Consider the following 13,215-nt stretch of genomic DNA (forward strand, 5'->3'; position numbering starts at 1 on the left):
GCCTGTCGTGCTCTTTGCCGAGTCACAACAGTTGCCGAGTGAACACCTATTTTGAACGTGGTGTGGTTTCGAGTGCGAGTAAGTGATTTGGTGGTTTGTTATCAGGATTGGGATTATTATGATCCGCAAAGAGCACGACACAGCCGTTTATACACCTGGTACAACTCGTGATTCATTCGACGCCGCCAGATACCGATCTCCTGTTTACCGCCGATTATTGTCCGCAGCATCTTACGCTCAAACACTCCGAAAGCTCTCCGATCAGCCTCCTTTAACGTCCATGTTTCATGGCCGTATAAAGCCATCGGAAGAATCAGAGTAGTATACAGCACGAATTTAGTCTTCGTTTGCAGACTACGGGACTTAAGCTGATTACTAAGTCAGTAATAAGCCCTATTTGCAGCTGCAATACGCCTTTTCACCAAGCGGGTAACATCATTATCGCACGTGTTCCAAGATATTTTATATATATATCCAAGCACAAATTCTTCTACCACTTCAAATTCTTCACCATCCAGCACCATTTTACTATTACTAATGAACCCACATTGATTGGCAGCGACCATGTTTTTCGTTTTGCTGGTATTGATCGTGAGTACAATCCTCGCTGTCTCCTTCTTAAAAGGCACAAAAGCTTCTTCCACGGCACGGCGATCCATCTCGATAATATCGATATCGTCCGCAAATCCCAGGAGCATATGCGATCTTAACCAGCTCTCCTAATCGCTCCGTCGAGCGCTATATTGAACAGTAGATTCGAGAGTGCACCACTCTGCTTCAAACCATCTAAGGTAACAAATGATGTCGATATTTCATCCGCAACCCTTTCACTTGATTTCGAAACGTCCAACGTTACACGAATCAGCCGTATCAGTTTTGCCGGAAAACCATGTTCTAGCATAATTTGCCATTTATTTCGTTTCACTGAATCGCCTTGAAATCAATAAACAGATGATGTGTCTGCAAGTTGTACTTCCGGAATTTATCAAGGATTTGTCTCAGGGTATACATTCGATCCGTCGTTGATCGGCCCTCACGAAAACCTGCCTGGTATTTGCCGACGAAGTATACGGTAATTGGCGAACTCCAGTCTGTGTCCTTTCATAAAAAGAGAGCAAATAGTGGTTTTTCGGTAAACACCAGTTAAATTTAAGTCAATCATCAGCATTTTGTATCAGAATTGACTTCTATGCATATCTACATTTGCTTGTGAAGCTCATAAAACTTTTATAACATTTGAAATTTTTAAAATTCGCAATTTGAATTCGTTGTGTTGGTTGTCAGCTATAACTTTCCGATCACAAATATCTGCAATACAGATTAAACAAATATCTGCAATACAATAAAACCAGATTCTTCTTTGCAGTAAGCTGCTAAGGCTTATATTAAGAACAATTGTTAATCCACGGTACCTGCACCATGCTATCACTTATGGCACTTTGTATATCATGTGAATAGCACAAATAAATAGTTATAATTTGAGTCATGGACAAACCGCTAATAATCTTTTAAGACATTACGTTCGCACAATATGAAATACAGATGTTGCTCTTCAACATGGAACATGTTTTTGAAAACTAAGTATTTGCTTCAACATGGCAAATAATCCAGGAGATTGCTTCTGCCTGTCGTATTGAGGCGGGTTTGCTTCTGCTACGACAATAGAGGCTTGTTTGCAGCCGTTTGATCATTTATTCATCCACTTAGAATTAATTTGTTGATCAAAATAATTATCATATCAGGGGGGAAGGGGAATTTAATTTCTTTTTGCTCTTTTTTTCGTTTCAGAGAGCGAGCAAAGGCGCTTAAACCTAGGCTATTAGCCAGGGTAAGGCTAATACCTTCGCCCCATCCGAGGATAATCATCGGCAAGGATAATGGAGTGACATAAATTTCTTAGCAAAGTCACTCCCAACGTATTTCCACAAATTTTCTATCATTTGCTTATAATGATACTCCTAAACCACATACCCTACCCACCATCCAATTCCTTGACATCTATGAGGGCGTCGGTGAGTCGCTGGCCTCTCGTTAAGTAGATGTCATATCATCATTTCCTTCCCTGTCCTAGTAGCGGAGAAGATGGGCGTGGCCGGCAATGATAGCTTTCATGTTTTATCATTTTGGACCCCCAATTGGATTTCCATTGAATCCCAAATGGAAGTCCATAAGCAATTGGAGTAAGAAAGGTAAAGAATGACAACTACCAGTATGCAATCTACGAAATACTCCGTTACAACGCAACGCAACTCAAACGCAACGCAACATGGCAAATAATCCAGGAGATCTATTTTGCGATCGAAACAGAACTCTTACAAATCTGCTGCTATTTGAAAGCTAATATTGTTTCAAAAACATCATTTAATGCACCAGAATTTTAAACAGACTGCTGTCAAATATACTATATTAACTATATTAACTATATTATATTAATATAATATATTTGCAATAATAGAACGAAACCTTCCAAAGCCGAAATTTCCATCGAATAACTATGAATTCGACTCTCAACTCAGACGGCTAAACAGTGGAAAACTTACAAGGCTTTATTTTCGGATATGTAATTGACAAACAATACAAAAATAGCGATAGACATTATAGCTTGAAAAACATATTTTATCTTTTTATTCCTTTTAAATATGCTGAAACGCTTGACACCATATTATTCCGATTTTTCCAAACTTTCACATATATCATTCGCACAAACCAACATCTTTGGCATCGTTTATTCTTAATACAGTAAAATATTAAACTACGTTTATGCGGACGCATCGGAGAGCGTCTCTCAATGGCAGTAGCTACACTCTGGATGGCACTTTTTTCCATTAACCCCGCAGCGACACCCACCGCTAGTGTCCCCCATGCCAGCGGGACCCCATCGGGGACCACGTGTCACCCAGCAGATTTCCGTTTTACACATGCGGCACTTCAACCAGTCGCAGCCCCACTTTTTCATGATGACGACCTTGAGCGTGAGAGGAGAGTACAATGCAAATAGTTTAATTAATAAGATGAGTGTGTTACAATGGTATGGACGTGATATTTGACTTAGATGTAGAAAGTAACCAAAATCGATGGGAGTAATCACAGTCCAAATGGGCTGTTACCCCATTCCATCATGAAGCTAATGAGGCAGCTTCATTGCAGTAAACAATGAAGCAATGAAAAAAACAAACTAAATAGGTACCAAATCGACAGGAAATGTGCCCCAAAGACAGGTGGGTGGCACCACATGACCCGGACATGAACGCGCAGTGTGAGCAGCAAATGTGCGCCCAACAACATTGAGTTAGATAGGGGTCATACTCGATCGTACTGCCACTTTGGGTGGTATAGTTATCGTGGCTTTGGGACAGCAGGTCGACGGACAAAAGGTCGAAGGGACAGAAGGTCGACGGGACAAAAGGTCGAAGGGATAAAAGATCAAATGGACAAAAGCCCAAAAAATGTATAATTATGTACACATGAAAGAGGAAAAATATACGACAATTAGTTTCTTCTTTTATTTCATGGGCACTGCCAATAATTATTTACAGTGAGCATGCAGCAGCCACCAAGTTGGTTTTGGTATCTTTAAACCAGTGTCGTAAAATGAACTTTTTCGCCACTAACCGACGCGACTTCCTATCTGTACATTACCTTCCCAATTAATCCAAATTCTCTTTCCAATGTCTATCATGAAGAAACAGTCTTTTGTGGCAATGAGTGCCAGATTCAATTTTTACTCCTCATTCTGTATTAGATGTGGATGCCAGTAGAGCGGTAATGGCCGCCAGCATACCAGTAGACTAGTCTCTGATTTGATGTTTGTCGAGGTCAACTGCACCCGCACCGTTCTGAGCTTTTTGATCAATGTGGTAAATAAAAAGGTGCTGATGAAGTGGGTTTACGCCATATTATATATAATTGAAGGCACTAAAATTTTTTAAAAAGGTCAGGCGGCTTCTAATTTAAGGAAATTTTCATTTCATTTTATCGTCTATAATTGAAAAAGCACTGGGAATTATTTGGACATTTTTTCCAAAAACTTCCAATTCCTGTTTGATAGAGTTGAAACCGGGTTTTGCTACTGACCAAAATTCTTCGAATGTTATCAAGAATTCCTCGGGAATGAATAGTTCGCAGTAGCCATCGAGCAAGTATTGTACTTCCAGTTGAAAACCGAAGTGAGCTCTCGCGACAATCGAGTTTTCTCACGTTTCCTTTTGTCGCAACTACGTCGCGACTAGTGCGCATCATGGCGCACGACGGTGGCATAGATGCGCACTAGTCGCGATGCAGTTGCGACATCAGGAAATAAGGAAAAACTCAATTGTCGCGAGAGCTCACTTCGGTTTTCAACTGGAAGCACAATAAGTGAAGTGCGTGTTTCAGTCGTCTGGAACATATTGTCGGGCATCAACCAAACCGGACCGCGCGATTGAGCACTTTATTAGTAGTGCGCATCATGCACGCATGGATGTACTATCATGCGCACTTATCAGAAATGAGTTGCGACGTCTGATAACTGCAGATATTTTCTACTATACCGTGCGGGACCGAAATCCGTACAGCACCGAAATCCGTCCACCTCATGAGATATCAATAAGTTAAAGGGGGTTAAAGGTAATTAATGTAGAAATAATTTATCTTGTCCTGTTCATATACTTGACAGTAAGCTTTTAGGGCATAGAAATGGAAAGAAGGCTTTGAAATTAAAACAACAAAAATCAAAAACAAATCGCCACCCACCAAACGCGGAGTTTTTGCCGCCATTTTGTTTTCAGGTAGAGCATTATTGCACCAAAAGTAACTGTGTTTCTTTGCTAATTGCGAATCATTACATAAGATAAGCGGAATACAAATCGAAGGGATCGCTTCTCAAGGTGCGTATCGAACTATTTACAGTGGTAGTTTAACCAATCAGACTGTTTCAATTTAAATATTTAGTTAAAAAATAGCTGTACGGATTTTGATTCTATAATTCGAAATCCGTCCACGGTGTACGGATTTCGAGTCAGGAGTAGTTGAATTTATTCATTATTTTATTATGTTTTTCGTAGTTTTTAATGAGTAAATGTGAATCACTTCAAAAGTAGAAGCCTTCATGGTCCTATGTCAATGAAAAACGTTTTATTTACAACCGATTCCTAATTTCTAATGACTTTTTCAAACACTAAGGTGCTTAAGTGTACGGATTTCGATGCCCCAGGTACACGGAATAATAAAATATTCATTTCGTTGGCTCATGCGCATGTATTGCGCTTTGCTGCGGTCAAACAAGCGCGATCTTCAATAGTTTGCTGTAGCCAGAGTGTAAAATAATCGAATTTTTTTTATGAAGCCTACCTTCCTTCACTTGTCAGCTCACTTCCAGACACATTCAAAGTCGGCTGACTGTCAATATTCGGTTGAATATTAGTCATTGAATATTCATGCTCATTTTAAAAATTGGAGATGCAGAGGTATACTCGGTCTCTAGTAGCAACGAGAGTCGGACTAACAAACCTTCCCTTTCTATATGACCGTAAGGACGTGGCCGGTGCCGTTATTGACTTGAGATATTTGAGCTCCCCAAACGTGTACATTGAGATGGGTAGCTAGTCCCAAGCCCCATTTATTGTGTTCTCTGTACAATTTCGCATGTTCTAATCAATCACGGAGTAGAAACTACGAATTGTGCGGTCATAATGCTCAATGCTCATGTTATCATAAATTCCTCGGGAATTAATTCTAAAAATGTTCCTAAATATCGTTAGGGCCTGTCCATATACCATGTTGACAATTTTGGAAGATGAGAAGGTATGGCGGATGTCCACGATTGATACATTTGAAAATCTATATGGACAATTGCCCGCGCTGGGGGAGTGGGGTATCTGTCCGCGTGGTATATGGACAACCCCTTAATATTTCTTTAGGAAATATTTCCAGGATTTTTCAACAACAAAAAATCAAGAATATTTCCAGAATTTCCTAATAGGAACCTCTTTCGATTTTTTTTTTCAATTATTCTTTCGGATATCATCGAAAATTCCATTCCCTCGGAAATGTCTACAGCATGAATTCTTTCCACAATTCTAGAACAAAATTTCAGGAATTTCCTTAGGAGTTTCAGAACGAATTTTTAGTGCTACGCATGAATTCACTAATATGATGGCAGCCTCAAGAAAATTTTAGAATCATAATCCTGTGTGCAATTTTATTATTCAGTTATTTCCAAAGGCACTTCTGAAGGCATATCCGAAATTCTTAAATTCTTTCAAGAATTTCTCCAAGATCTCTTTCGGAATTTCCTCTAGGGGGTTTTCCAGGATCGATAATTGCTGAAGCAATTTCTTAAAAAAGCTCGAAGGAATTTTCTAATTTGAAACCAATCTCTGCAGGAATTCATGAAGCAATATCCAAAAAAAAAATCAAAGAAATTTCCGTAGGAATTTTTCTAAGGGAATTCCGGAAGGTTTCCCTGATACAATTTCCGATGAATTTTACGTAGGAATTCCGACCAAATTTTCAAAAGAACTTCTAATGCAATTTCTAAAAGAACTTTCGTCAAACTATTTTCATCAAATCGAAGAAATCTCGAAATGAATTTCCGAAGAAATTCTTAAGACACAAGTATTCCTTAAGGGTTTTTAAAGGTTTTCCTGTGGGAACATGAAGCATTTTCGAATGTATTTCTGGATCTATCTCCGAAGTAGTTTGCCGAAAAAACCCCTGGAAGAAGATCTGAAGGAATTCTGGTATGAATGTACTATAATTCAAATTCCTTTAGTATTTTGTTCGGAAATTCCTGGAAGGAATTCGAGCGGAACTACGGGAGCCGAGGGAATGGATTATCTGGAAGTATTTATCAAAGGAATTCTTGGAATTTCCGGAGGAGTTTCTATAATAATTCTTAGGCAAAGTTTTGAATGAATATTTGAAAGAATTCATTAAGGTGATTATACAATCGAGCCATGTGGTGAATTTTAAATTCACCACATGGATTTCTACTCCTATTATCAAAAGTTCAAATCAAGCGCAATAATGTTCGTACAATGCTGAAATTAAAGTCGATTGTTTAGCATAAGTAAGGAAACGATCTACGAATGTTTCGACCCTATGGGCGTTGTGGTTCTCTCAATTCGTGCTCTTGAAAAGACACTAGAAAAAGCACGTGGTTTCCAAGATGGCTGATTTGTGGCTTTGTTGTATAACCACCTTAACGAATTTCTGTAGGTATTTCTAGATTTATTTGCGGAGCATTTTTGAAGAAATTCCTTGAGGAATTTTGTAATGAATTACTGGAGGAATTTTTGAAGGTATGCCTGAAAGATCTTCTGGATGTATAACCGAATTAATTACTATGGGGTATTTTTACGAAAAAATATCTGGAGGATCTTCCAAACAAACTTTTGGATAAATTTATGAAATATCACCTGGATGAATACTGGAGAAATTTTCGAAACAACTCCTCAAGTAAATTTTTCGACTGCAATCCCGATATTTTTGATTTTTTATTGCTGGCATGAAGTCTTTATTCCAGGATCTAATCAGGGTTTTATTTTACTACTGTCCGGATTTTCGAAGTCCCAGAGAACTTCGTAGAAGAATTTTCAAAAATTCCTTCAGATGTTCCTGAAGGAAAGGAATTCCTGCAGGGGTTTCTGAAGTAACTTACGAATGAATTCCTTTAGAAATCTAGGAATTTATATGAAAATTTCAATAAGTATTTGTTGAAAAATTCTATTAGAAATTCTTTTGTGAATTCCTTTAATAATTCTGCAGGAAATTCCTTCAGCATTTTTTTTCAGAAATTCATCAGGAAATTCTTTTCGAAAATCTATTCAGGCTGTTCTTCGAAAATTCATTCGGACATTCCTCCTGAAGTATTTCTTCTAAAATTAATCCAGATAATCCTCCAGATTTTTTTCCGGGAGCTCTTCAAGGAATAATTTATAAAATTCCCCCAGTAGTTCATTTTAATATTCTTCTAGGGATTCTTTCATAAAACCTCCCAAAAAGCCAAAAATTACCTTAGTAAAACAGTGTAAAATTCCTTTCAAAATTCCTGCATGGATTATTCCGCAAATATTGTTGAAAAAATTCTTCCAAATCATTGAAAAATGAAATAGGAAATCCTAAAGGAATTTCCGAAGTAGTTTATAACGGAAATTCAAAATGATCTCCTGAAGAAGTTTCGTAAGAAATTTCTGAATAATTCTCAAAGGAACTCCCAAAAAAAATCCAAATGAAATTTCCCAAGGATTCTTTAAAGAATTTCCAAAAGATTTCCTAAGAGATTCCCAAAATAATGCTCAAAGAATTTCAAAAGGAATCTCTGAAGGTCTAAAAGAATTTCCGAATTACTAAAATATTCCGGAGAATTAACCGAAGAAATTTTCATGAAAATTTTCGAAAGAGTTCCAAAAATTTCATCCTAGAGCTTCCGAAGGCATTTCATTTGAAACTACTTGCAAAATTCTTACAATGTATTTCGAAGATATTCCTAAAGGAATTTCCAAAGGTATGATTAAAGACATTTCGGAAGGTATTATGAGGAATTTCCAAAAGAATCTTCTAATTTATTTTAGGAATTCCAATTTATTTTCGGAAATACCTTCCGAAATTTCCTCAATAATTCCTTCAGAAATTCCTGCTAAAAATCCCTTTATCCAGTAATTCTTTCGGCAACTCATTTAGGATTTTCTTCGGAGATACCTTCTAAAATTTAATTAGAAATTCTTAAGACCTTCGGATATTCCTTTAGATTTTTTTTTCTGGAATCTCTTCAGAAAGTTATTCAGAAATTCATTAAAAAAAATCTTTTAGCAATCATTCGGAAAATACTTCAAGAGTTCCATCGAAAATGTCATCTGGAAATTCCTTCAATATTTCCGTTAGTAACCCTTCCGAAAATATCTTTAGGATTTCTTATTTCATTCTTCATAAAATTGGCTTCATAAATTTTCAATCTTCATAAAATTTTCCAATAAGATTTCCGGAATAATTCCTGCAGAAATTTTGTATGGTTTTACTAAAAGGAAATAGAAGTTCCGGAGAAACTTTCAGCGAACTCTACAAAGGAATTCCCTGGAGGAAATTCCTAGTGTCGAAAGAACATCTGAAGGATTTTTAGAAGAAATTTTCGAAGACATTCTTGGAGAAACTTCAGGATGAATTCTAAAAGAAATTACCAAAGAAAAACCTGAAAGATTTTTGAAAAGTTTTTGCAAATGTATTTCCGAAGCTATTTACGGTTAAATTTCCAATAGACTTTCCGGAGAAATACCTAGATTTCTCCAAGATGTTTTTCGAAAATAACTCAGAGAATTCCTTCGGATCCTTCCTAATCCAAATTCTACGAAAATCAGTTATATGTTTTTATATAGTTAAATTTCAAGGAAATATTCAATTTGGTGGGTCACGTGCCCCAACTAAACTCCGCCAGTTATCATGGTATTAATCTTTATCGTGTGGAAATGGAGACGTAACATGGGAAGGCTCAAGTCGACATAAGACATCGACGAAGTTAAACAACCTCAACCTGACGCCCGCTGAATCAGTGGTGCCGGTGCAGTCAGCACCAGAAGGAACCAAGTCCAGATCGGTGCGCACGGTATCACAACATTTAAATATACTCGCACAAACTTTGTTAAAATTGGGAGAAATGAAAATCAGTTCAATTCAAATAATCCGTGAGTACGGTTGTCATTCTATATCACGTCCAGCTAGGATGAATACGGTTTGGCCTATTCCTCAGTCGTTATTTTAATTCCCGTGTGACGGTTTCTTCGGGAACGGAACCAGCCAGCTGCGGATTTGTTTCAAATCTAGATGTACATTTTCAATTGGAGGTGTATTTTACTTCAAGAGCAATAGATTCGAGCGCAAATTGATTTTTTCCTTGCTTTTGCTGTTTCTACGGCAGACGCATGATTACAAAATGAAACGTACTGTCATCTATTATGGCATACGACAAACACAAGGACGTGTTGTTAATGTTGGAAATTGAACCAAAGATAATAACCGAAAAAAACAAACCTGACACGTTGGGCACATGAGCGCATCCCCCCGGTCAACTATCTCCTGAAGCATGGCTTTGGTTCGTCTCGCTTCGATGTTCGTATCACAGTCGCTGTTCATTCGATCTTGGTATTGTTTGCAGTCGAGACCATCGTGGATTGCCTGGCAAAATCGGAAATGTGAACTCTAGAGGATTTCAGAGAAAGCGAAAGAGTTTGATGACTTACCCTGCACGTAAGGCAATTCACAATGGTGCACACGGGACACTTGAACTGATTCACGTTGTCCTCATAAATGCACCATCCACGACAATTGGGCGTTTTGCAATGGAAAGTATTGTCAAGCGTGCTTTCCGCTTGACTGATTGATTTCGCAAGATGGGCTTCGTACATGTCTTTAGTCACCAGAGCTTTAATTTCGCGTTGCTGGAATAGATAAGAGTAATAGTATTATGGAATTTATGTTGGGTTAGTCCTGACAAGATGACTTATATGTATATGATTCCCTGTAATAAATGACCTTTGCTCATGTCCATCTCATATAAAGGGAAAGTTCAAGCACGTAGTTCATGTTTCATAGTCTTTCTTGCTTGCCATTTAGTATCGATTTGGCGGGAGTAATTCAAAGGGTAAACCCTAATAGAGATTGAAGTATACATGCTGAAGAGGGAAGCTTAGCGGATCAGATTAGTAATTAAGTAAGACGAAGAACGCTATGGGAGAAGTCTTCTATGCAGAAGACCGTTCCAACAGAGAGCGATACAGTGTAGCAAGGGCAGAAGAGAAACGAATCCACCACAGAAAAAAAGACAACACGAAGAGAGTGTGGTAGCTGAAACGCAACTGTCAATGGCGTGCGAAATAAGACTGCGCCAGTGCCCGCCATGTGCAATGACCGAGAGGGAAATTTGCTAACAGACAAGACTATGGTGACAGCCATGTGGAAGGAGCACTTCGAAGATTTGCTGAACGTTGAAAATGAAACAGGAGTTATCGTTACTTTACCAAATAAGTTGGAGTTTGAACTTTGATAATTGAAATTTGAACATTACATGGCTTGATTGTATAATCACCTTAAGGTGATTATACATCAAGCCATGTGGTGAATTTCAAATTCACCACACGGTTTTCTACCCTATTATCAAAAGTTCAAAACCAGCGTAATATTTTTGTTCAATGCTGAAATTAAAGTCGATTGCTTAGCATGAGTAATCAAACGATCTACAGATGTTGTGATCCCCATGGGCGTTGTTGTTCTCTCAATTCGTGCTCTTGAAAAATCACTAGAAAAAGCACGTGGTTTCCAAGATGGCCGATTTGTGGCGTTGTTGTATAACCACCTTAAGGAACATGATGGACATAATCGGCGACGGTCAAGCTGTGGAACCACCAGCGCTCTAAAGGCTCTAAACGAGCTGAAAACAGTAAACCTGCTGGGACGAGATCTCGGTCGAGCTTCTCAAACACGAAAGTGAGCAGCTGAATCAATCGATCCACCACATTATCCAGAAAATATGGGAGGATGAAGAACTGCCGGCTAGTTGGATGGCCTCATATGCCCAATCTATAAGTAAGGACACAGACTAGAGTGTGCCAATTACAGAGGGATCACCCTTCTGAACTCGGCGTACAAAATCCTGTCGCGTATCCTGTTTAACAGACTGAGACCGCTTGAGGAGTCCTTCGTCGGCGAATATCAGGCAGGTTTTCGTGAGGGCCGATCAACGACGGATCAGATGTTTAGGCTGCGGATGACCCTTGATAAATTCCGGGAGTACAGCTTGCAGACTCACCATCTGTTCATTGATTTCAAAGCAGCGTACGATTCAGTGAAAAGAAATGAGTTGTGGCAGATAAATAATGTCCGAACATGGTTCTCCGGCGATACTGATTAGACTGATACGTGCAACCTGGATTGCTCGAAATCAAGTATTCGGATTGCAGGCAAATGAACATACAAAAAACATAAGGCCAAAGTTATGAATCCACAAGATTGATGAAAACGGTTGAAACGTAAGTCCCTCATGCTTTTCATCTTCAACCCTTCAAACTTCATTTCTGGTACATACAACTTTCATTCGTTGCATGTAAAGAATTTCATAAGATTCCAACCTATGTCTCGGTCCCTTCAATTTACAATATAAAAAAGTGATGGGATTCGGTTTTACAGTCTCAAAATTGTTCAAACAATAATGTTTTAACTGCCCGACGTTTCGGCTGTGTTCGGCAGACTTTTTTTTTTAGGGGACATTAGTTATTTAACAGTCGAGACACCATAGGGTTAAAAAAAGGCAGGAGTTTCGGGGGCAGATATCTCTGCGGCACCTCAGAATTAAGGTGATTATACAATCAAGCCATGTGGTGAATTTCAAATTCACCACACGGTTTTCTACTCCTATTATCAAAAGTTCAAAACCAGCGTAATATTTTTTGTTCAATGCTGAAATTAAAGTCGATTGCTTAGCATGAGTAATCAAACGATCTACAGATGTTGTGATCCCCATGGGCGTTGTTGTTCTCTCAATTCGTGCTCTTGAAAAATCACTAGAAAAAGCACGTGGTTTCCAAGATGGCCGATTTGTGGCGTTGTTGTATAACCACCTTAAGGGACACGGAAGTCTCGCTATGCCTGGCAGGAGTGTTGGGGGATTGAAGCGTCTGCGGCACCTCAGAAATAGGAGACATGTAAGACAGATTGTGCTACACTGCTGCAGGACGGGGTGGCCATACTGATTAAGGACTATCTAGGCTACGAAATGTCAACAGGTGGGTACCTCCTACAAAGTTCCTGCGAGATAACATGTTGGCAGTATCCAAGCCCGGGTAGGTGAGCGTTGAGGCACAAGTGATGTGCCGGGTGTTCCACGCCCAAATGGATGCATAGGAGGTGCACAAAGTGGAGACATAAGGGAGATGGGGATATTACAAGTAATACCCGCACGAAGCGAGTTACTGAATGTCAGTAGTGTGGTGCATGCGAACGGGAGCTGGGGGTATTTTAAGTAATACCCCACATAATGATGAACCGAATGTATGGGCGAGCACACATATAAGCCTCGCCTAGTACGTGTGGTCAGTGTGATTGCTTAGGCAGTAGTGTGATTCTGCTATCAATGACGGAATGAGTGTAGTCTCGCTATGCTTGGCAGGAGTATCGGGTGTTGATATCGGCTGCAGCACCGCAGAAATAAGAGACGTAAAAAGGTCTGCTCCGTTGCAGAGGTAAAAGTGG

At 39.0% G+C, this 13,215-nt stretch overlaps 1 protein-coding gene across 3 annotated transcripts in view; it reads right to left on the reverse strand.

The window, feature by feature from the left end:
• Window positions 1-2,591: 2,591 nt before the first annotated feature.
• Window positions 2,592-13,215, reverse strand: part of LOC134213224 (uncharacterized) — an 86,459-nt gene continuing 75,835 nt past the window's right edge. For all 3 annotated transcript variants that reach the window (XM_062691978.1, XM_062691979.1, XM_062691977.1), the window contains exons 6-8: window positions 10,212-10,409; window positions 10,003-10,146; window positions 2,592-2,965 (exon numbers count right to left, since the gene is read on the reverse strand). In XM_062691978.1, coding sequence (XP_062547962.1) covers window positions 2,786-2,965; window positions 10,003-10,146; window positions 10,212-10,409 — 522 coding nt within the window. In that variant the 3' untranslated portion in view covers window positions 2,592-2,785. The remainder of the gene's footprint in view (window positions 2,966-10,002; window positions 10,147-10,211; window positions 10,410-13,215) is intronic.

Source organism: Armigeres subalbatus, chromosome 2, assembly GCF_024139115.2.
Source record: "Armigeres subalbatus isolate Guangzhou_Male chromosome 2, GZ_Asu_2, whole genome shotgun sequence".
NCBI classification, from domain to species: Eukaryota; Metazoa; Arthropoda; class Insecta; order Diptera; family Culicidae; genus Armigeres; species Armigeres subalbatus.